This window comes from Misgurnus anguillicaudatus, chromosome 14 (genome assembly GCF_027580225.2).
Source record: "Misgurnus anguillicaudatus chromosome 14, ASM2758022v2, whole genome shotgun sequence".
In the NCBI taxonomy this organism is placed as follows: domain Eukaryota; kingdom Metazoa; phylum Chordata; class Actinopteri; order Cypriniformes; family Cobitidae; genus Misgurnus; species Misgurnus anguillicaudatus.
In genome coordinates, this window is record NC_073350.2 from 28,314,224 (window position 1) to 28,340,434 (window position 26,211).

Below are 26,211 nucleotides of genomic sequence, written 5' to 3' on the forward strand. Positions count from 1 at the left end.
AGCATAGATCATACAGAACCAAGCAATGTACTATGGTTAACAGGAATGTAGAAGTAATTGCGCATAACTGTATACCCCATCGTGCAAAATTATTTGACTTGCTTATCTTCCAAAATTATTTTTGTTTTGGAAAAATTTATCCCAAAAAATGTATTGGAAAATGTATCCCTCCCTCCTGTATTAACACGACACTCTAAAAAAAAATGCTGGGTTTCATGCGGGTCCTACTATTGGACACACCACTGGGTTAAAAATTACCCAAATTAAAACAAGCCATTTTTAACCCACCAGTGTGTTCTGTACGATATGAACCCAGCATAGGTTAGTTAGGCAGTTTTCATTTAAACTGCTTGTAAAGGACTTTTAATGTGTATTTTAACTGCCTTAATTCCTAAATTAAAATCAAGTTCAGTCCTGCATATTAATTTTTTTATTTCACTCTGAAATATGAGCTTATAAGGAAATAAAATTGGTTGCACACGTCACAGTAGCATTATTAAAAAAAGTATCTATAAAAACATTTTGCATTGAAAAGATTGACAGCTATAAGAAAAATCAGCTTCTACTTAAACACAGAAGAGAAGCCGAGACGACTTCCAGCACAAACCAGGAGGAAAGTTCTCAGCGCCTGGTAAACAATGAGAGCATCTGGGTAATTTAACCTCATTATCCTGACCCATCATTTATGAAACTCAATTTCAGACACAATAGTTGGATTTTAAATCATCTGGCACAAATCCAACAGCATCCATCTATTAGATTTCACATAAATGACCTTCCCAAAACAGCACTTGCCCTCTTAGATATCCACAAGCAGTAACAGCATCATCATCTCTTATGCAATAAAAAATGTGTGTGTGGTGTACGTGCAAAAAGCAGTACGTCTGGGAAGAAACAACTAGACAACCTAAGAAAGTCCTCTGATTTAAACATGTCAAACACATGCAACTACAGGTTCTTTCACATCTCACCCGCAAGATCCCAAGAGCAAGTCTAACAGTGATTTATCAACACAAAAATGTCTAAAACTAATTATTTATGGGTAGGCTACTGCACTCATAGTAAGAAAAGGTACAATAAGGTACAAAAGTTGTCACTGGGACAATACTTTTAAAAAAAGTACACTTTAGTACATAAAGGTGCATATTGGTACCTCAAAAGGTACATACTGCATCTGTACCTAAATGGTACATATTAGGACCTATTTAAAAGGAACTGCCCAAGTGACAACTTTTGTACCTTTTTTCTAAGAGTGTGGAGTATTACCTAGAATTAAAGGTGCCAAAACTGTCAAAGCTGTGGGAAGGTACTTTTTGTACCAAAAGGTCCTATAATAAAGCAATAAGCCCCAAGAGGCAGTGGGTTATCAGTGCATTTTATAACAGCTAAGGGGCGTTGTTAGGCACGACACGAAGCTGTTATAAAATGCACTGTAACCCCACTGCTTTGCGGGGTTTATTGCTTTTATAAAACTGTTACTTCATATGCATAACATTAGCAGGATTTCATAAAATAAAACAGAAATAAATTGTAATTATATTAGTACAAATATTACTCTTCCGCCAAACAAAGTAGTTCCTCAGAATCAAGTGTGGCTGCAACAGAGGGCAGTTCACAAACAACAAAGACGCAGCACAGACACAATGAAAATATGATTAAAGACTGTGGTGTTTATGAACAACCATAACGGGACGTTTTATAATGTACCATTTATATGTATGATACATACCAGCCCCAAAACAGCTTTTGTAACTTTACTCAAAAAGGCCCTCAGGTACTACAAAACTACAAAGATTGCTGGGTCACAGTGGTATCTGAATATTTCGCAGATGCTTGCCTTACAAATTTTTCTACTGTACATTTATTCACCCCATCTTCAGTTAAAAACATTTGGGACATCTTCCACATATTCTTTCATACATGTATGTACATATATAGGGGTGCGCAGGGCAAAAACTAACGCCGGGTTATAGTTGTAACACGGACTGTTTACATTGTTGCACAAGGTTGAGCGTTTTCGTTTTCCGGTATTGTTTCACGCTGCCAAAAGCAAATTATTGGAAATGTATAATGCTTTTCCATTTTTCATCATATGTTTTTTTTTTTCGGTTTCTAAGTTGGATTTGTAAGATACCAAATCCAATGCTATGTCATATTAATCAGTGTCTTTTTGACTAAAACAGCATTGTTTTGAAATGTCTGCAGGTCTTAGCAACTTTTTTGTTGGGATTGAAAATATTTTGACCCAGCGGGGTTAATTGTAACGCTGTGTTACAACTAACTCCTCAGCATTTACGATATGAAAACCGCTAACGTTAGCGTAATTCTTGCTGTTGTTTTAAATAGGCTACACATGAATGATTGCTGGCTGCCAACAAAATAAATGTGCCTGTCTGATCAAAAATCATGTGTAAAATTGATTTTAGTTCATATCTTTAATATTGATTGAATAAGGTCACGTCAAAAATTGAAATCATAATGAAATGAATGGCTTAAATCAGACTTTGATGCTCATTATCTCAGAATTTGATTTTTGAAACTGTAGTATGGTTATTACAGTCTGGGTCACATATAAAAAAAATGTTTTGTCATAATAGTGCTGCTTTTCTCATTTATAATTGAACTATTGTTAGAAAAGGGCTGGATGAATGAATACAGTGTGGATACCTGTCTATTATAGACAGATATATAAACAATATCCACTTCAAGTGTATAGACAAAATAGTATTGAAATATTTGCCTGCAAACTTAATTTTTAACAAGTGTTGCAACTAACCCCCTGCCTGTTACAATTAACCCCACCTATGGGGTAAGTTGTAACATTTGCACTTCTGTCATGTTTGGTGTAATTGTCCAAGAATGGTAAGTACTAGAAACAAACTTCAAATGTTCATTTGTAGCAGAGATGTGTGTGTTGCTTTTGTAAAAATATAATTAATCAAACTAAAAATTTTTTAATGATTGAGCCAAAACCAAAAAGTGTTGTGCCCCGCTCTCCACTACATACAGTATTGTTCAAAATAATAGCAGTACAATGTGACTAACCAGAATAATCAAGGTTTTTAGTATATTTTTTATTGCTACGTGGCAAACAAGTTACCAGTAGGTTCAGTAGATTCTCAGAAAACAAACAAGACCCAGCATTCATGATATGCACGCTCTTGGGGCTGTGCAGTTGGGCAGTTGGTTGAAGGGGGTGTGTTCAAAAAAATAGCAGTGTCTACCTTTGACTGTACAAACTCAAAACTATTTTGTACAAAAAATTTTTTCTGGGATTTAGCAATCCTGTGAATCACTAAACTAATATTTAGTTGTATGACCACAGTTTTTTAAAACTACTTGACATCTGTGTGGCATGGAGTCAACCAACTTGTGGCACCTCTCAGCTGTTATTCCACTCCATGATTCTTTAACAACATTCCACAATTCATTCACATTTCTTGGTTTTGCTTCAGAAACAGCATTTTTGATATCACCCCACAAGTTCTCAATTGGATTAAGGTCTGGAGATTGGGCTGGCCACTCCATAACATTAATTTTGTTGGTTTGGAACCAAGACTTTGCCCGTTTACTAGTGTGTTTTGGGTCATTGTCTTGTTGAAACAACCATTTCAAGGGCATGTCCTCTTCAGCAGAGGGCAACATGACCTCTTCAAGTATTTTAACATATGCAAACTGATCCATGATCCCTGGTATGCGATAAATAGGCCCAACACCATAGTAGGAGAAACATGCCCATATCATGATGCTTGCACCTCCATGCTTCACTGTCTTCACTGTGTACTGTGGCTTGAATTCAGAGTTTGGGGGTCGTCTCACAAACTGCCTGTGGCCCTTGGACCCAAAAAGAACGATTTTACTCTCATCAGTCCACAAAATGTTCCTCCATTTCTCTTTAGGCCAGTTGATGTGTTCTTTGGCAAATTGTAACCTCTTCTGCACATGCCTTTTTTTTAACAGAGGGACTTTGCGGGGGATTCTTGAAAATAGATTAGCTTCACACAGACGTTTTCTAACTGTCACAGTACTTACAGGTAACTCCAGACTGTCTTTGATCATCCTGGAGGTGATCATTGGCTGAGCCTTTGCCATTCTGGTTATTCTTCTATCCATTTTGATGGTTGTCTTCCGTTTTCTTCCACGTCTCTCTGGTTTTGCTCTCCATTTTAAGGCATTGAAGATCATTTTAGCTGAACAGCCTATCATTTTTTGCACCTCTTTATAGGTTTTCCCCTCTCCAATCAACTTTTTAATCAAAGTACGCTGTTCTTCTGAACAATGTCTTGAACGACCCATTTTCTCAGCTTTCAAATGCATGTTCAACAAGTGTTGGCTTCATCCTTAAATAGGGGCCAACTGATTCACACCTGTTTCTTCACAAAATTGATGACCTCAGTGATTGAATGCCACACTGCTATTTTTTCTTTCAACTAATTCAACTAATTGCCCAATTGCACAGCCTTAAGAGCGTGCATATCATGAATGCTGGGTCTCATTTTTTTTCTGAGAATCTACTGAACCTACTGGTAACTTGTTTGCCACGTAGCAATAAAAAATATACTAAAAACCTTGATTATTCTGGTTAGTCACATTGTACTGCTATTATTTTGAACAATACTGTACATATAATGGAGGTTTATTTGTGTGCATATTAATTTCAAAGCATTACATGTACCATTGATTATAACTCAAGACTGAATATATCAAAGAAATCCTAGAAATCAGAGAAAAAAGTGAATTGGAGATTAATTGGAAGTTCTGTCAATGTATCTGCAAGACAAATATTATGCAGAAAATGTAATAAAAAAATAAACCAAGGGGCTTTTGGTTTAATGCAGTGCAAACAAAGTAAACAGAAAAATTAAATGTAAAAAAATCTACTGGGAATACATATAGATTACAAAAATTTTTGTTATTATTGTGTTAAAAATTACATACTTACTTAAAATGCACCATTTACATAACATATTTATTTCCAGATTTAAAGAGCAAACGCCACTTAATGCCGGTGCTTCCATGAGAACAAATAAATAAAAATATCCGGATGCAATTTTATGAGAAGAAAAATAGGTTAGTGTGCTACAATAATGTAGGTCAGTGCCTTCTGCTTTGCCTCACCTGCAGTTTTCAGAGGGTGAGCAAAAGCTCAAATGACTGATATCTTACTGAAAACAGAAGATCTGAGGAGCAGAAAAATCTTTTAATCCCAACTGAAAAGAAGAACTGAGCTCCTCAAACCCCTTACATGCTTAACAAACACCATGAATGAAGTGTTTCGGCGACCGGACAGCATGGTGTCGAATAGGAGAGGGCTGTATAACCCTGAAGCTCAACGGGTGTGACCCACATTCAGGAGTCCTGGTTCTGTCTGTAAAATCAGATGCTGTCTAACACACACTAAAAGATAGTTTATCATCAACCTCACAGAGAAAAGTTTTATTCCTAAACCTAAAGTAAAACAACAGTGTACATTTAAATGAATTGTAAATGTGGAGTTGTGGTGGAAAATGTGAGTTTGAAGCTGGTTAGCTAATCTGTGTAATCAAATGTAAGATTTATGTATTAAAATATTTGCTCTTTTTAAGTATTTCTATTGTTTATCCTTTTGTGCTGTCGCCAGGATTAATAATTTATGACACTGCAAATGCATATTATAGTAATTTACAGAAGACATTGGTTAGTTTATTAGCTAAAATTGATGTGTTAACTAATGAGACACATTAATAAAGCAGAATTGACAGACTCTCTATTGCAATGTATTACTGCCAATGAACCGGGCACGTGCATGTATCGCTAGATTCGCTATAGCAAGCGTCATTATTACAATTACCCATACACATAAATTAAATTTGTCCTCGATCACAAGCAACATAACACTTTAAATATCAATTTGATACCCAGAGACATCCAAACTTTTTAAATGTCATTTTAAATGCAAGAAACAGAGGAAGCAAATAATAAGAAATTTTATTCTGAACACAAATATATACATGTAGAAAGAAAGATATATTAGATATTAAAAATTCGGTACCTCTTCAGTGGAATTTTCTTCATAAGTGTTAATACATTCAATTTCTATGACACAACATATATACTGCATAACACAACATATATTTGTTTTACATTCAGTTTTTAAGAAGAAAGGAAAAACAATCAAACTTGAATATAGGTGAATTAATATTACACTTTTTCTAACACAAAAAAGTCAGCGTTTCCTGAGTGGTTCCTCTGAGAAACAATTGTTCATATAAAACATAAGATCACATAATAACCACACAAAATGTATAGGGTAAATGTAAACCAATTACAATCAATAGGGATCTCTCACAAAGCCTGAGCAGAATAGACTTCCATTTAATTTTTGATAACACTTTACAATAAGGTTGTATTTGTTAACATTAGTAAAGCATTAGCTAACACGAACCAACAGATAATGTTAGGTAATGCAAATACAATTGTTTATTGTGCATTAAAGGAACACTCCACTTTTCTGGGAAAATATACGAATTTTCCAGCTCCATAGAGTTTGATTTTTGCCATTTTGGAATCCATTCAGTCTATATGCGGGTCTGGCGCCACCGCCTTCAGCACAGCCTAGCACAATACACTGAATCAGACTAGACCACCAGCATCACGCAAAAACGAACAAAACAAAGAGTTTCGATACTCTTCCCACTCAAAACTTGACTCCTCCGCAGCCACACCGTGCACCAAGCCCGACGGAAAACCAAAAGCCGCGATTCTCCAGGCTGACATGGCTAGGAACCACACTCTCCCCTGGCGCAACAATCAAAGACCCCGCTGCAACATGGCTACAGGAGGCGCAATGACACTACCCAGTGCCCGAAAATAGTCCCCTGCGTTTGAAAGTTACTCAGGGGACTATTTTTGGCCGCTGCGTAATAAAATTGCGCCTGCTGCAGTCATGCCACGGCAGCAAAGTCCCCGATTACCACGCCAGAATGAGAGTACAGTTCCCAACCATATCAGCCTAGAAAATCGCAACTTTTAATTTTCCATCGGTCTTAGTACACGATATAACTACAGAAGAGTCAAGTTTTAAAATAACTCTTTGGTAGCACAATGCTAATGGTCTAATCAGATTCGGTGGATTGTGCTAAGCTGTGCTGAAAGTACTGCCGCCAGACACGGAGATCAGCTGAATGGATTCCAAAACTGCAAAAATCAAATGTTTAACTCTAGGGGAGCAGCAAAATGAGCATATTTTCAAAAAAAGTGGTGTCTCTTTAACGTTACAACTTTTAATTTTAGAAATGTATTAGTAAAACTGAAACTAAAATGAGCATTATTCATTGTTATTTCATGTTAGCTAATGCATTAACTAATGTAAAATGTTACCTGATTGTTTTGTTTTGAACAGAAAATGGTTTTATGAAAAATTTACACGGAAATCTGTTCTGCTCATAAACAAATAATTGCTAGTTTCAGTCCAAAATTATCCATACTGAACCAGCTAGACAAAACTATTGCACAAAAAACAAATTAACTAAAAACCAAGACGTGTTCTGCTGATCTTTACAATATTGTGCAAATGACACAATAGAGTCTAAAGAGGGATCTCACGGCTGACTGGCAACACACTTCAAAGATTTATTACAAATCAGCGCCAGGGAGTCCAGGGAGATTCTCCATCCCTCCACCCTGTTGATCTGACATTGTGAAAGTTATTGCAAGCGTTTTACACAATCCTACAGAGGTTTGCCAATAGCAGAGTCGCTCGATGTACCAGCCAACCACAACAGCTCGAGCTTTGCCCTCTTAATCTCCTGTATATGTTTTGCATATCCACCCAATCCCACTTCCCATTTCTCACACAGATCAAGCAGGAATGTCCTCTTCCAACCTTAGGCCTCAGACGAGTCCACCAATCAGATGTCCGAGATGTTATCTTGGCTTTCGGAGGTGATTACAACTGATGCACTCGCGCATGACAGAGAAATCTGATTTCCAACATCAACATTCGGTTTAAAGCCGCATGACAGGTTCACAAACAGACAAAGTCGGGAAACTGGGTCAATCCCTCTGAATCATCAGTGAGTAAAAACTACGGATAAAAGAAGAATGTGCCATATGTACGCAGTTATTGATGGTATAAAGGGTTGCGGTGCACATAATGTGGTCAAATTATCCATTGAGAGTGTAAAAACAAGGTAATAATGTGTATGGGAGTTTATTCATCTGTATGACACTGTTTAAGGAAAATGAGCATGCCAATGTGTTTTCAACCTGTGAACAAAGGAATGATGGGGAGGGAAAGCGCCCTGATTGGCTCTCTCCCAAAGCCTCCTGATAAGACACCTACATCTCAAACTGCTAAGAATCAAAGCCGTTGGTGAAATCGTACTGGAACTTATTTTGGAAAGACACCAACAAGCTCAGTTGAATAAAATGTGGTAATGATTTGAATATGTAGCATAATACTGATCTGGAAATAAGTGTGCCAATATTAGGACCTATAGGTATTTTTGGCCCTGATCAAAATGTGCAATCAAAACTCTGAATGTCATCCAAAGCTTAACGTTTAATAATTGAGTACTCAGTCATCAGGTATAGGAGAGTTGCAGTTGCCGTGGTAGATGTGGACCGGCCCATCGCAGTGATAGTACAGCTGGAAAACATCACCGTAGCCATGATCCCTCCACCACGTGCACAGCTGTCGGTTCCAGCCGCAGGCCAGAGGATAAAACAGCTCTCTGTGCTCCATACCGATCATGGTGAAGAAATCCTGATCGCCCAGATGCCCTCTGAAGTGATACTTCTCTGCGAGCTGTGCCACCCGCTCGGGCTCCAGAAGCTGGTTATATAAGGTTGAGCTACGCATGGCATCGAGGTTCAGAAGCATCACGCCACTGTTAAAGCCTGGCAGACCCTCCGGTGGTGGGTCACCAACACGAGCCTTGGGATTTTCTTTGCGGTATTGCCAGAAAGTGTGTCTGTAACAAATAAAGAACAGCAGTCAGAGTCGGAAAAACAGAAGAATAAATATATTCAGAGAAACATCACTATTAGTATTGCTCAACAAACCAGTAAAAGATTGTTCACAACAAAGACAACAACAATAAATGCAAAACTTCAGTGTGCGAGCTTAAAATAAAAATGTTTATAAAAAAATCCATCTAATACAGAAAGCCCTCCATTCCTGAAGACCCTGGAAAATGCAGAGATGTGTCTACAAAAAGCACGACCCCAGGCTCTGGGCTTGAGGCGAACTTATGAAAATATCTGGCATGTTTACTGATCCAAGCTTTTAAGCGATCTCACTATTCATCAAATGCAGAGCATGCTGGCTGCTGGTGAAAGCCCATCACGCCACACATCTCCTAACAGAGACCGTCTACAGCTTTGATCACCCCGTCAATGTCTCCTGCAGAGGATTCCTCAGAAGATCTCCTGAAGTTCACAGACGCTCCCTTTTGCTCTGCATCTCTTTTAAAAACAACAAGTTGCCCAAGCTAGGGTGAAAACGACAAAAAGCCCTCTGAAGCTTTGGTTCATGGACCATTCACTTGACAGCAGAGGAGCCCAAACGGAGTAGGACACAAGCAGAGGGCTTTTATCTTTCTCTTTAAGGATCCACAGGAGCATCTCAGAGACATGCTGAAGTCAACGAGAACACAAGTAAACAAATATAAGACTGAGTGCAAGTCTGAGAGTCTGAAGGGCCTGTCTGAATTGTTTTGAAACAACATAGTGAGCTATCAGATGTTTTTTAAGACGTTGTACGGCTGTACATTGAAACATCAGAGTTCAAATGTGTGGTATAAAGCTCATTCCTTTAACCTAAAGACTGTCCAAAATACTGACAGATTGAATGCATGAATTAATGACTGCATAGATGAATAAATGCATGGATGAATTAATGAATGCATGAATGAATAAATAAATAAATGCATGCATGGATGAATTAATGAATGCATGGATGAATAAATGCATGGATAAATAAATGCATGGATAAATGAATGCATGGATGAATGAATGCATGAATGAATGCAAGGATGAATGAATGGATGAAAGCATGCGTTAATAAATGAATTAATGAATGCATGCGTTAATTAATTAATGAATGCATGGATTGAGGAATTAATGAATGAATCCATGAAAGAATGAAATAATAAAAAAAATAAATGGATGCATGGATGAATTAATAAATAAAAGCATGGATAAATCAATGCATGGATGAATGCATTAATTAATTAATTAATTTTTGATCATTGTATAGCTCTGCATAGAATGAAATTAAACTACTTTGTTTGTATGAAGACAAACATAAAAATAGAAGAACAATACGATGGAAGATGCTGTATATAAACATTAAAAAATAAATAAAAAATAAAGATATAGAGGACGAACCAATTTACATAAGGTAGCCAATTTACAATAGGCACAGTAATTTTGAATAAATGAATAAAAGAATGCATGCATGGATGAATGAATGAATGAAAGAAAGCATGCGTTAATAAATAAATTAATGAATGAATGCATGGATAAATGAATGCATGGATGAATAAATGCATGGATGGATGAATGCATGAATAAATGAATGCACAGATAAATGAATGCATAGATGAATGAATGAATAAACACATGGATGAATGCATGAATTAATGAATTTTTGATCATTGTATAGCTCTGCATAGAATTAAATTGGACTACATTTTTTGTGTGAAGACAAACATAAAAATAGAAGAACAATACGATAGAAGATGCTGTATATATATAAATTAAAAAAATAAATAAAAAATAAAGATATAGAGGACGAACCAATTTACATAAGGTACCCAATTTAAAATAGGCACAGTAATTTTGAATGAATGAATAAATAAATGCATGCATGGATGAATGAATGGATGAAAGCATGCGTTAATAAATTTATTAATGAATAAATGCATGGATGAATGAATGCATGGATGAATGAATGCATGGATGAATGAATGCATGGATGAATGAATGAATAAATAAATGCATGCATGGATGAATGAATGGATAAAAGCATGGATAAATGAATAACTGCATGGATGAATAAATGAATGCATGAATGGATGAATGAATGAATCCATGAATGAATGAATAAATAAATAAATGCATACATGGATGAATAAATGGAAAAAAGCATGCATTAATGAATGAATAAATCAATGCACAGATGAATGAATGAATGAATAAACGCATGAATGAATAAATTAATGAATTTTTGATCATTGTATAGCTCTGCATAGAATGAAATTAGACTACTTTGTTTGTGTAAAGACAAAAATAGAAGAACAATACGATAGAAGATGCTGTATATAAAAATTAAAAAATAAATAAAAAATAAAGATATAGAGGACGAACCAATTTACATAAGGTACCCAATTTAAAATAGGCACAGTAATTTTGAATGAATGAATAAATAAATGCATGCATGGATGAATGAATGGATGAAAGCATGCGTTAAATGAATTAATGAATAAATGCATGTATAAATGAATGCATGGATGAATGAATGAATAAATAAATGCATGCATGGTTGAAAGAATGGATGAAAGCATGGATAAATGAATGACTGCATGGATGAATAAATGAATGGATGAATGAATGAATAAATAAATAAATGCATGCATGGATAAATAAATGGAAAAAATCATGCATTAATGAATGAATGAATAAATGCATGCATGGATGAATCAATGCACGGATGAATGAATGAATGAATAAACGCATGAATAAATTTAATTAATGAATTTTTGATCATTGTATAGCTCTGCATAGAATGAAATTAGACTACTTTGTTTGTGTAAAGACAAAAATAGAAGAACAATACGATAGAAGATGCTGTATATAAAAATTAAAAAATAAATAAAAAATAAAGATATAGAGGACGAACCAATTTACATAAGGTACCCAATTTAAAATAGGCACAGTAATTTTGAATGAATGAATAAATAAATGCATGCATGGATGAATGAATGGATGAAAGCATGCGTTAAATGAATTAATGAATAAATGCATGTATAAATGAATGCATGGATGAATGAATGAATAAATAAATGCATGCATGGTTGAAAGAATGGATGAAAGCATGGATAAATGAATGACTGCATGGATGAATAAATGAATGGATGAATGAATGAATCCATGAATGGATGAATGAATGAATCCATGAATGAATGAATAAATAAATAAATGCATGCATGGATGAATAAATGCACGGATGAATGAATGAACGAATAAACGCATGAATAAATTAAATTAATGAATTTTTGATCATTGTATAGCTCTGCATAGAATGAAATTAGACTACTTTGTTTGTGTAAAGACAAAAATAGAAGAACAATACGATAGAAGATGCTGTATATAAAAATTAAAAAATAAATAAAAAATAAAGATATAGAGGACGAACCAATTTACATAAGGTACCCGATTTACAATAGAAATGTTAGTTCTTTAAGGACATTTTAATATTATTTAGACACAGCTTTTTGTTCAAGCACATGTAAGGTAGTATGTTTATCATCTGTTTTTTATATCTTATTTTGCATTCCATAGATGAACGTCACATGATCATAAAGTCAAAATGACATCTGGGAGTAAATTACTCTTATAGTATTAGATTTTTGGGCGAATTATTCCTTTAATAAAAAAGTAATAATCAAATGTATGCATTTGCAATCTAAGCACCCAAAAGGAAAAACTGTCAGCGAAAAGACTGCATAAAAGCAATAAAAGGTGCATTACTGAAGCAGTGACACTTATGTGCAGCAGCCCTTTAATTCCAATCCTGCAGTTCTGGGTGAAAGAAGTTAAGACAGAATATTTAGGACACCCCCTGAGATTCTTCATCAAAATAAACATTCATGATGAAATATAGCACTATAAAAAACACAGCATCTATGATCTAAGGGCAAGATGTATGTACGGCTGGGCCGCCCCACTGACTGCAGTTTTGGAAAGATCCCAATTATAGCCGAGTTGTTTATTAAGATGGAATTTCTGAAGTCAGGATCTATTATAGATGAGGAAAGAGGACTGAACAAAAGTACATCGACAGTGTGGGTTGACACAGCAGAACGACAACTTCCTGTGCAGAGTCAACTTCCTGTCACCTATTCAACTCAGCTTTAGAGGCAGTTTATTAACACCATCAACTCGCCCTCCGTTTAATGACCTTCTCTATAAACATCAGACGGGCTTTCCTGCGGCCCTTCCACATTTTACGTCCAGTTTCTGTGCATCTGTGAGGATGCATACGTGCATGGCAGCATGCATCTACAGCGCTTTGTCGCAATCAACATTTGGACATATCGGCTCAACACAGCTCTGGCCAAGGAAGGAAGGGGCATTTATAATGGCCAATGACAAACAAGAACAACATTTACAAACATACATCTAACATACAGTTTAGCATAAATTTTTAGGAATGTCTGGAGAAAATGAAGGGGATAAATTGAATCCATGGACATCGAATGGACCAAGCGAAACAAAGACAAAAATCTGATTAAAAATTATATTTTAATGCAACAAATCCAGAATTCCATGCACACATGCAGCATTGTCAATGTAACACTGGTCTGTCAGTAACTTCACCGAGGGACTTTCAAACACATACAATAGACCATAAATCCCCTACATGTCAGTTTAGCAATCGCTCAAAATCTGTCTCACCAGCTTTAAGCTTCAACACACACCTGCCACTGGGAAAAAGTGTGATGGGGATGCCAAGCACCTGAATGAAATCTGTCAAACAGAAGCAAAAAGCAAGAAGTTTAGTGCTTCACAGAAACAAAATGTTTTCCCTGTTTTCCAGCTTTGAAAACAAAAGCTAATGCAGAGTTTCATAATGTCGGATGAAGAGGTGTAATTTAACTAAAAACGACTGTGTTAAGAGAGCTTTTAAAAGCCTCAATTAAACAGCAAAACAAGCAGTAATGCAGTGTATAAAGTGCATTACTCTGCTCTAATTGAAAAGAAACCTGAACAATGCACGATAGTGCCAAAAATATAGCAAGGGAAAGGGAACAAGTATACATGTTATGACAAAAACAAAAAAAATCTGCACGCTGTCTAGGCTAATCATATACGTTCAGATGTAAAAAATTATCGAAACACATGCATATCGGGATATTTTGTTTGACAATGCTCTATCGATTCTCAATAAAAAAGCAATATCGTTTTTTTCATACAAGATTCATAGCAGTTGTTTCACTTTGAGTTTATATATGGACTGCTAGATAGTATCATTTATCTCTAAACTTCAAGAGTGACAGAAAGTACTTGTTCGCTGCTAGTAATGGATGATAAAAGTATTTTTCCAAAACACACACAAGTGTGAAATCCTTTCTGGATCATCAGGTTGATTCAATGAAGGATTCAATGAAGTTGACACTCTACTGCATTACGTCATTAAAGCATTGGATAAACACAATGGGCCTTATCATACACCCAGTGCAATGAGCGAAGCAAGTATCTTTTGCTAGTTTCAACCCGGCGCAATGATCATTTTCACGTTTAGCGCCACGTTGTTTAAATAGCAAATGCATTTGCGCCCAATTTTGCGCCCAAGGGCGTTCTGGTCTGAAAATGAGCATTGCAACTAAAATAGACTACGCCATTGACCAACAAAAAACTTGGCCTAGAGTCTAAAGTCAATGGCGCAATATTGTTTTTGTTATTTAATGAGCGTGTAATGCGCCTATAAACAGGACGACAATGCACGTTTGATTATTACATGGATGTGCAGCAGCACATAGACATTTTAAAATATGATAAATCAAAAAATTAAAATGAAAAATATTGTTATTGAGCATCTTGGACATAAATGAGGACTGATTATGAGACGTTAGAAGGCGTAAAGAGCTGCTTCACCTGTAGCCTGGTAAGTAAATAATAATAATAATAATAATAATAATATGTTTTTTATGCTATAACACGAATTTATTGTATATGATGACTCTGTACCTGTGGATATGGTGAGATGAGAAACATTTTTAAGTATTGCTTTTTTTAAAAAAAAAACATGGCGCTGTCCGAGTGCTGAAACGACACTCCGCACGTTTGTTAATTCTTTCTCTCTTGTTTGTTACAAATAAAGTATTTTTTTACAGAACAAACCTTTTCTTGTATATTTGCAAATTATTTTATGAGATTACAATGATTATGTAGGATATCAATGCATTTACAGCAATTAAAAGCCTGCTGTTTTTACTTCCATGACTGAACAAAACGGCTTTTAAAGGTTTTAATAAAAAAAATGTTTCATACAAATGAAAACAACACAATTTTTTAACATTAATCTTAAACTGGTGGTCTTCTTCCTCCACTTAGTTTTTCAGTTTACAAATTCCGCTTTCTAAATGAAGAGTTTCGTTGCAAAACGAGATAAATCCATTTTTTAACATTTTTGTCAAAACATGTTTATTATTATGTTATCATGTTATTATTTTGTTTTATGGTGCTACATTGCTGTATTTTTTAAGTTGTGAAGGTTTAAATCAAAACAAACCAACTGCAGTTGCATTGAAATTAATTGGAATGCACAACCAAAAAATGAGATTTCTGAACAATAAAAAAAACGGTGGTTATCAGGTTTTGCAACGAAACTCTTCAAATATGTATTAGGCATGGCGCCAGGCGCAACTGGCTTTTAAAGGAGATGAGAGCTGAGCTCGTCTCATTGGTTTATTGCATGTTACGCCCAAAACACTCATTACTCATAACAAGAATAGGAACAACACTTTTAGACCGTGCGCTTGGCGCATAAACCATTTTTCCCATCATTAAATTAGCAAAAGTGGAATCGGGCACGCCCGTTTAGACCGTGCGCTTTAGACAATGCGCTTAGATTGTTAAAAAAGGGCCCAAAACATTTCTAAAATTACATTATTGTATGTATTAATGTTCAAGGAATAGTTCACCCGAAAATAACAATTCTGTCATCATTTTCTCGGAAGAACACAATAATGATGATCTTCATCATCATTTATGACAATACTTCCATAGTATTTGTTTTTCTACTATGGAAGTCAATGGTTACAATCAGCTGGCTGCTTACCATCATGTTTCAAAATATTTTATTTTGTGTTCATCAGAATAAAGAAATTCATACAGGCCTAGAACAACATGACAATAAGAAAATGATGACGGACTTTTCATTTTTGGGTGAACTATCCCTTTAACAAATACAACCTTATTGGTTGGTTGGTTAGTGTTATCATAAATAAAAATATTTCTTATGCACAAAACCTTGCATCCTTACAAAAACTCAAATGTCAGAAAAACAAAAACAACAAGAACAACTGCTGCAAATGTTAAGGCGGAAATATCTGGCATTCTCTGCAGAGTAGGGATGTCACAAGAACCGATACTTCGGTACAAAGTCGATACCAACATTTTTTTTAAACATGACGGTACTTGCTTTCTCTGGTACCGGAGGTACCGAGGTTGCAATACTCTTCCGGGACTGATGGGGGCAGCATATACGCGCGTGTGTATTTGACGCTCCACAAGAGTTAAAGAAGAGGAAGAACGCCTCTTACGAGCACACGGGAATCTTTCTAAAGTTGTTTGTCGCTATCAAACATAGAATTTGGCAAAGCTCTTGAAAGACAGACACCACAATCTCTTTAAAGAATTCGAGGTAAGTTTTAATTCACATTAACATTATATACAAACTGTAAAACTTTAATTTTATACTGAAACCCAGACCCTATATTATGTTTGTTTGAGGCAGCTGGCATTAATGCCGTGTAACCAGCTAACTTTATGCTAGATGTTAATGTATTGTGTAAGTCAGTTATTTGTTAATGACGCTGCATTTGCAACTTTAAAAACTATTTATAAATGGGCGACCATGCATCGCCATTTAGTCATCCTGTCAGCAAAAAGTAGCCTAATGTCACTGGATGAAGTATTAAAATGTTAAGGGTTTTTAATAACTATTTTCATCCTGCAACAATGTGAGTGATATTAAACTAATGGTTGCATTCAGAGTATGTGTATGTGCACGTGCGTGTGTTTATAAGTGCACCTTAGCACCTGTAGCTTTAGCTGATTTATTAGTCATTGTCAGACAGTATGTTAAATAAATAAAATGTATTTCTTATTCTCTCTCTTTTTAACAGTATCAGCCAGAGGAGGATGTACACCAAGAGAGTCAGGAGAAAAGTCAACAAACATTAACACAGACAACCTAAACAGAAGCTCTTAAAAGTTTTCTATAATGTTGAAATGTTTTAATAAAAAAATAATGTTTAAGTATAATTGTTCTTTTTTTTTTACACACTGTGGTACCGACTTAGGTACCGAGTACCGTGTACTTTTTGTGGTATTGGTACCGACTACTAGATTTTTGGTACCGTGACATCCCTACTGCAGAGTGTATGAACAAAATCAGGAAGAGAAATCTTATGCAACAGGTTTCTCAAACATTAACCAACATGTTCAGATGAATTTTAATGTCTCATCAAGTGATGAGCAATTTATCTGTAAAGGCAACCACTGAATGAGGCCACGGGAAGCCTGATCCGTCAATACTGTGCTCTGGATGTCTCACATTAACTGGAACAGAGCAGAGGAAAATGTGATATTACAGGAAATATCTGAAGAAGTAAAAACAGGGAAATAATTCACTACGAATTCTTGGCGATATCGAGGAATAAACCACATGATAAGAGATTTCTAATGTGATCAGGATTTATCTTTCAATCATATCTTTATTTACAGAGCATTTACATGTGCATTCGGCAGACATTTTTATCCAAAGCCACTTACAGTGCATTTCAAGAAATGCATTTTTATTAGTATGTGTGTTTACTGGAAATCAAACTCATGATCTTTGCACTGTTAAAGCAATGTTATACCAACTGAGGATTACTAATAGTAATCATAATATGCTTGCCATAGCAATTAAGACTAACTACTGTAGCATCCTTGTACTGATGTTTTACAAAAACAAAACCCACAAATACCACATGCATGTACTGGTGGTCTACCCAAGCAGATAAAGATCTGGGCTGGCAACCAGAAAGTTCAATCAAGGTCGATTTAACCCTGCACCGGGCGTGATTTATAACTTGTGCTCTTAAAACACAAACCTCCAGGGAAAATATTCTGCCTGACCGTAATTGACTTCTGATAAAGTTACCACAGCTAACTGACGTACTGCCGACAAATCCATGCGCACGCCGTCTACCTCACAAACGCTTACAATTCATCATCACAACAAATGTTTTTATCAGAACAAATGAGACCACCTTCGTTTCCAAACAACGTCAAAGGCACCAGAATTAAAAGAACATGGATTGAGGCTCATGGGGGAAAACACAAAGAGGTTATGACGTGGTACCAAATACAGTAAGTGAGAGCGGGATGGGCATAAATGCGGTAACTGACGCAAGTCCAGAGTCCGTGTGTTTATGTACTAGACATGGAATTTTAGCAGTGGCTCTCTTTAATTGGCAAAGCCTGGTTACACATGAGCACTGATAGCAATCTGTTTGTATGGAGATCAGTCAGGACAACCAGAAGCCCTTACTGTTTCTGTAATCGCTTCCTATGCCGGAAAAAAGCTTGGCATTAGCTTGAAGCTCTTGCACAATAACTGGAACAATATAGCCATATTCTGCGATCGGTTGAGCTTTAATGAAGACATTTAATGATATTGTAGCACCGATGTGGGAAAAATTAAGCTTTGGATATTTCAATAATTTATGGGGAAGACAGATTAGGTTCTTTCTGAAAAACAAACCCTGAAACAATATAGAGAGCATAAGGGTAGTGGTAGGTAATACTAAAAAAAATGGTTGCCTTAAAGAATTGCCTGCATATTCACCCACTCCCATTTGACTTTGCTAAATGCATAAACAAAACCACTTTTCAGTATATCTCAGCTTGCTGAATTAGCCAACATTTTAAACAGACATTTCAAGGAAATCTTCATCAGACAAGGAGAAATTCCAGGTATTTTGTGAGCACAGAGAGTCTGAAAACATTGCCAAACCCGCACATGTTAAGATTACTGAAAAATGATGCCCAGCTGAGTCAGATTTATTTGGTGCTTGTGCAAACATTTCAAAATTTTTGCGCCTGAAGCTTTCATTTGTTTAAAAAAACTAAATATGAATAATTTAATGTTGCAAGAAAGAAATACATTTACATTTATGCATACTTACGGACTAACAGTGCATTTAAGGTATACATTTTCCCTGAGGATCAAACCCAGCACCTTTGTGCTGCTAGTGCTCTGTCGGTTGAGCTACATGACCGGTGCCCATTTTTTGACCGCTTTTGGAAAAAAAAGCGAAGCAGGGATGCACCGAATGTTCGGCATACAAATTATTCGGCCAAAAATAGCACAAAAACGTTGAAAAGGCTGAATATATTTTACCGAACAATGGAGTCTTTGGTGACGCGATCAAATGTTAACCAGCAGCAAATGCAGCAAACATGTTGGGAAAAACATTTTAAAGTGTCTGACAAAGACGCGAAAACATATAGCACTACAAGTTTTCTTTATATTAAAGTTTTTTACACCAACCAGTCAAACATGTTACTGCAATTTTGGCACACACGTTTCTGTGAAATGGGACAAAATTGAACCAGGAGACTTTGTCACAAGACACAACAGATCTCACAAAGCCCATTTTAAACCTTAACTCAATTTTCATCAAATGCGTAGTTACTGCGCTTTGGCTTTGTAGGGCAGTATAGCTATCTGATCAGAGAAGTGACCAAAAAGGCCCTATGATGACTGCTGAAATGGTTAAAAAAATTCATTGTGAAATAAATATAGTAAAATGACATTGTGAAAATTGAACTTGTGCAAATAATTAGGAAAATGAAAAAAATCTGTTTGGTTGTTCGGTATTTTGATTTTTATTTTATTCGGCTTCGGCCAAAATTTTCCTTTCGGTGCATCCCAATGATGAAGACTTTATTATCCACCCTGCCAGATACCAACAGTCCAAGATTTTATATCTCTCCCAAATAAAGATTTTCCATTCACTCATTTATAGTTATCACAAAACCTCTTCAGTGTGATATAAAACCTCAACCTGTCTGTTTTTATTTCACAATAATGCCAGGCTAACAATACTTTCAAGCCTGTAAATATGTAATATGTAAATACCGAAAATATGATAATATGACTATAATATGAAATTACAGCAATTACAATTAATTATTATTATTAAATCCTACAAGCAATGCATTCATTTGTAATTTATCATTCAAGGTTTACAATGACCTTCACTCGTGCAAGGAATTCACACAAAACCAAGATTTATTCCCGGCGGTTTCCAGGACACACACACAGCCAATAGAGATGTAGTGTTTAAGTGTTTTTTACTGAGTATGTGTGAAGTAAGAGACTCTGCTAGTGCTGTAATTAATGCAGGTGAACCCCTTCACATCTCACAGCAGAGGAAATGAGTCTGGAGCACACATCTTAAACGACAAGTGCTCATCGTGACAAAACCAGGGACTTCTCCCAGACACATACAGTACAGTGCACAGACAGACACAAAGAACATCAGTTTTAACATTAGAAGTAAAGCACAGAAGCTTCTGTGACGGTAAAGAGAGAACATACAGAGAAACACATTTCCACAAACTATTTCCATCGGCTCTGTTCCAGTGTGGAAACTATGAAAACAGACAGTTAGTGCTAGATACTGATTAGTCAATACTCCATCCAGTAACGCTAAGACTATGACTGTGTGCAAAATAGCCCCCATAACCTTAAATGACAAGTTCGGTATTTTGCACTTAAAGCCCTGTTTTCAGATTGTTTATGATGAAATAGAACGGTTCTGACTGAAATTTGGACATATGATGCTGTCCCGAGAATTTTCGGGTGTTTCTTGTATCACCTCCCACCTCTACAATGGGTGTATAGGTGCACTAAAAACAATCCTTCCTAAAATGCATTAAACTTTCGTTTACAAAGACGTGAAACTCACAGAGTGGTCAGGGGTGTTCACTGATATGCTCACACAAAAATCGCTGCAAAAGATGCTTTCCAACAGGTGTTTTAGCATTCGTTTTAAACTTGTGGACCTATTTTTCCAAACGCCTCACACCCGTATATTCTTCAGTTGAGAGCTTGAATAATAGACACTCCAGCACAGTTGGTGGCGATAATCCGCCTTTGCCAATTGCAAGAATACAAACAACGTTCCCAGCGCGGAGTTATACCGTACCTCACAGCACATCTAATACAAGTCAATGGAGTTGGACAAAAACTATGATAAAACCCGTTGGAATGCGTCTTTTGCAGCGATTTTTGTGGGGCATATCAGTGAACACCCCTGACCACTCGGTGAGTTTCACGTCTTTGTAAACGAAAGTTTAATGCATTTTAGGAAGGATTGTTCCTGTGCACCAATATACCAATTGTAGAGGTGGGAGGTGATAGAACAAACACCCGAAAATTCTCGGGACAGCATCATATGTCCAAATTTCAGTCAAAACCGTTCTATTTCATCATAAACAATCTGAAATCAGGGCATTAATTGTAAAATACCGAACTTGTCCTTTAAAATTTCTTAAAGCCAATGCCAATGCTAATGATATTTGAAATAAACATGCCCCTACCCCAACAGAATCTGGACCTTCTTTTGATAGACCCGCCCAACACACACGCAACCCAGGCAACGATGTCGGCTAGTAGACACACCCCTTGCTGCTGATTGGCTGCAAGTGTGTTTTGGTACTCTGCCTGACTCCCTTTTCCAAAGTGTTTTTCAAAAATCATGCACCCTGCCTTTAAATGGTGCAATATTTTAGGGGACCACAATCATTTTTGTGATGTCCGAAATGGGCATTATTGGGTGCACCCACAATTATGAGTGTACAGCCGATGTACACTCACAGCTAGCTGCTAATCGTCCACTGAGGCTCGCGGTGAATGAATTTTTGCGTCTTGGTGGAAGGTGGCCCTGCCTGTGAAAACCCAGCTAAAGTTTTTAATTTTTTAGTTACTTACTGTTTTCTACATAAAACCATACAATGTAATGTGAAAGACCATTCTGTGAAAATATAACCCGGATATCTTTAATAATGACTGAGTAAGAAATCACGTCACAGATTGAAATTAATAACTTTAATGCTCCTAATCTGAATTTCACAGACAGGGTCACAAATCTTCTAGTGGCACTTAATTAAGTAAATGTGTATCATTTTTTAAATGTATGCATTTGGCAGACATTTGCAAAGTGACCTACAGTGCATTCAAAGCATATATTTTATCAGTAAGTGCGTGAATCAAACTCATGACCTTTGCATTGCTATTGCATTAAGCAATGAAACGATGTGCATTATTTTTTATTTTTTTATTACTGTACTTAATACTACATAATATTCCTTATAGTGCGTAATAGCTGTAATTCAAACTTATTCGATCATTTAATTATAGCAAGCAATCTCTCCCCAGACACGGATGCATGCATTAAATGGTTTAAACCACAAAGAAGTTGTTCTGCCTACAGCCGACATCCGGCTGGCGAGCAGACTAAACTTTCATACAGTACATTGTCATGTGCATTCAGCAGCACGCAGCATCCTGTCCTCCACCCACCCCGAAACGCTTGCTTACAAACAAACTTCAGGTCCTGTCATGTTTGTGTTTGGCATAGGATGTGCACACAATGAGGTTTGGAGGTGAAAGAAAGCCAAAACAATAACTTACATTCCTGTCTGCCTTCTGTCAGATAACAAGATGTCAACACATCAAAGAGCAACACCTAGTCTACACTGGATAAAACATACTTTTCGATTTTTGAATGCATATTAGCCTTGAATTTATCTATAAACTTGTGTGCTTCACAACAACATTCACATTCAAAAGATGTAAGCATTAGGGCCTTTGAGGTAAACTAAACACTACTGGCTGTTTTAAAACTGGGAGGGGCCACTTAATATGTCCCGCCCTATTTTACTGATTCAGTGGAAATTACGTCAACACATCAAACAATGCTGTGCATTTAAAGGCACTTTAAGAACCCCTCTAATCCCATTATGGATATATACACAAAGAATATAAGGATGTAATTTGTAGTTTATTAACATTTATATTTATGCATTTGGCTTGCGCTTTAATTCAAAGCGACTAAGAGTGCATTATAAGGTATATATTTTATCATTATGTGTGTTCCCTTGAATCGAACTCACAACCTTTTGCACTGCTCACGCAACGCTCTACCAATGAGCTACATAAATTTCAATATCAAATTGTGAATTCTGTCAAGCATGATATTTTAACTTGCGTTTTATTTATGAACAACCTAATCTTAGGTGTATTTGTTAAAAGGTGTATTTGTTAAAAGACAACATTTTCTAGTAGGGGTGCACCGTGATTGATTCGACCACGCATTTCTATTATAGTTTGGTGAAAAAACAACATATAAAACTGCTAATGTATGGTTCTGAAAACACGCTGTGTGTGTTTAGGTGAAAGTAACTGTCCAAATCAACTCGTAGTATGCAAATCTGTTGCCAACCCCACAGTTCCTCCTCACGTGTTGGTGTGTGTGTGTTTGAGTGTGAGTGTTGCGGACCGTTTAGCGTGGCAAGCGAAGGAGAAAAGCCGCTAATAGATGCACCGCCAGCTTCATTTAAGTCTACTGCAGCAGCAATGCTCAAGAAAATGTGAACAAAACTGTAACTATGTAGTATATTGTGGTATAATATTGCAAGTAGTCTTAAGTGAAAATTTTGGCAGAGGTTAAAAACTGCTTAGGTTTTTATTTTTGTAAAGAAGCCGGTTGTGTTAGGTGTTTGTAACTCAATAAATAATTTTATTTTCTTCGAATGTGACAGTAGCCTTTTTGTCCCCGTAAGCATACACAGACACCAAAACGTACCGAAACCGTGACCCTAAAACCGCAACACACCGAACAGTGAATAATTTGAACCATTGCACCCCTAATTTCCAGCCAATATGCTTTACGTAAGCAATAAGGTACGAGAGGCTGTGCTGTATCGTGACTAAGTAACGGCTGAAGGGCGTTGTTAGACACGACGCGAAGCGGATTACCCCTTCAGCCGTTACTTATTCACGATACAGCACTTGCCTCGAGTACCTTATTGCTTTTATAAAATGGTTACAACTAGGGATGGGCGATATGGCCTAAAATCCATATTGCGTTATACATTGCAGCCTCTTGCGATAGCGATATGTATTGCGATATAATGATTTCAATAGACTTAAACAGGTTATATAGACCCTTACAAAAGCCAAACTGCTAAAAATGTAAGTAAAAGTAAACCGTTATGGCCAGATTAGTCTTGTTACCTCTCTTAGCTGGAACTTTTGCCTGACACACTCTACAGCAGGGGTGTCCAGACTTTTTTGTGTGGTGATCTACTTTTAAAATGATAAAGCTGACAAGATCTATCTGCTAAAAAACACAGTTAATTATTTTTATAACACTAAACACTTTAAATGCTTGTGGGGACTATACTGCATATATATATATTTTTTTCATGTTTCACAATTACTAGACCATAATGCCAATTTCGCGCGTGGAGCAGCAGTTAACTTATGTAACTTATGGCTTGAATCCAAAAAATAGATGTTGCATCGGTCTTTTTCACGAGTTTCTCTGTTTCGCTGACACTTTCATCCATGTTTATTCGGTTTATTATGTTTATTCGGCTGCAGCTCGTGGCTCTAAAGTTCGCGGGTAGATTGTGTCATCAACACGCATTATCGCGATAGTGCAATAGATTTAAAATCTCTATCGTATGCTAATTTTCTATCGTTTATATTGCATATCGTTTATATTGCCCATCCCTAGTTACAACACAATATTAAATTAAAAATATATATTAGTGCAACTTTCATGAAGTTAAATTAATAAAAGCATTCCTTCCGCTAGAAAAAATAGTCCCTGACTTCGAACAACAACATGAAAGCTCAAATAAAAACAATAAACTGTTCTCAGACTTTGTCTCATTATATGTTTATGTGTTGCTAAGGGTGTTGCTAAGGGCGCAGTGATATTAAATAGAACCGTTGGGTGAAGCGGTCATAGCAGTGTTTTATTGTGAATAAAGCACACCTATTGACCAATCAGAATCAAGGATTGGAACTAACCGTTTTATAAAACAAATCACAGCGCTTAAAGGTCCACTTTATAGATTTTTAGCAGCTTTTACACAGTGCACCTTTAAATAATAAAGCATTAACTTTCTGAATGAGCTTTCTGGCATTTAAGGGGATATATCATGAAATCTGACTTTTTCCATGTTTAAGTGCTATAATTGGGTCCCCAGTGCTTCTATCAACCTAAAAAAAGTGAAAAAGATCAACCTAGTAACTTTGATTGGTAAACCATTCTCTGCAAGCAAGTGAAAAAATAGGTCATTGAAATTTGGCTCCCTCTGTGATGTCAGAAGGGGATAATACCGCCCCTTAATCTGCAATATCCAACCACAACACTGCCATTTAGTGCAGAGAACAGCTCATTTGCATATTAAAGGATACACCCAAAACGGCACATTTTTGCTCACACCTACAAAGTGGCAATTTTAACATGTTATAATAAATTATTTCTATAATATTTTGAGCTAAAACTTTACAAATATACTCTGGGGACACCAAAGATTTATTTTACGTCTTAAAAAAGTCTTGTGGAATGTCCCCTTTTAAAATATTTATTTGCAGTGCTTTTCAGTTCATTTCTCCATCCTTTCAACAATTTAATATTCACATTTTACATTTACTGGATTAGAGGATTTCTATCCGCCCCAGGATTCAGTAACAAAAAAGTGCAATTTAATATGTATCTGCTTAATATTCAAAATATGCATCAGTGCAGAAAAAACAAAACAGTCAAAGACACGTTTGGTTAGAGGCACGTTCCATTCACATATTTGCTTTACATATGTTGACCGCGCCTTCATCTCTGACAACATCAAAACAACAAGCTGCATTGACACTTGAACAAAAGCAAGATGAGCATTAGCAGACATCAATGTGATATATAAACAGCTCAAACTGCATACAGTACATTTTTCTATAGGTCTATTGGTGCTTTTCGCAAATGACTCCTCCACTTGTAACACCTGGTCTGTCTTAAACACCACACTTATGACCAAACAATTCATAAACAAGAAATTAAAAAAATATAATAATAATTGTTTCACTTCCAAAAGGAGGTAAAGGATGTTTGTAATTGTTGGCATATTGAAGCTCTTAATCCGATTAGAGAATAT

At 36.2% G+C, this 26,211-nt stretch overlaps 1 protein-coding gene across 2 annotated transcripts in view; it reads right to left on the minus strand.

Moving 5' to 3' along the window:
• Window positions 1-7,145: 7,145 nt before the first annotated feature.
• Window positions 7,146-26,211, minus strand: part of xxylt1 (xyloside xylosyltransferase 1) — a 42,294-nt gene continuing 23,228 nt past the window's right edge. For both annotated transcript variants that reach the window (XM_055184076.2, XM_073876186.1), the window contains exon 5: window positions 7,146-8,954. In XM_055184076.2, coding sequence (XP_055040051.2) covers window positions 8,558-8,954 — 397 coding nt within the window. In that variant the 3' untranslated portion in view covers window positions 7,146-8,557. The remainder of the gene's footprint in view (window positions 8,955-26,211) is intronic.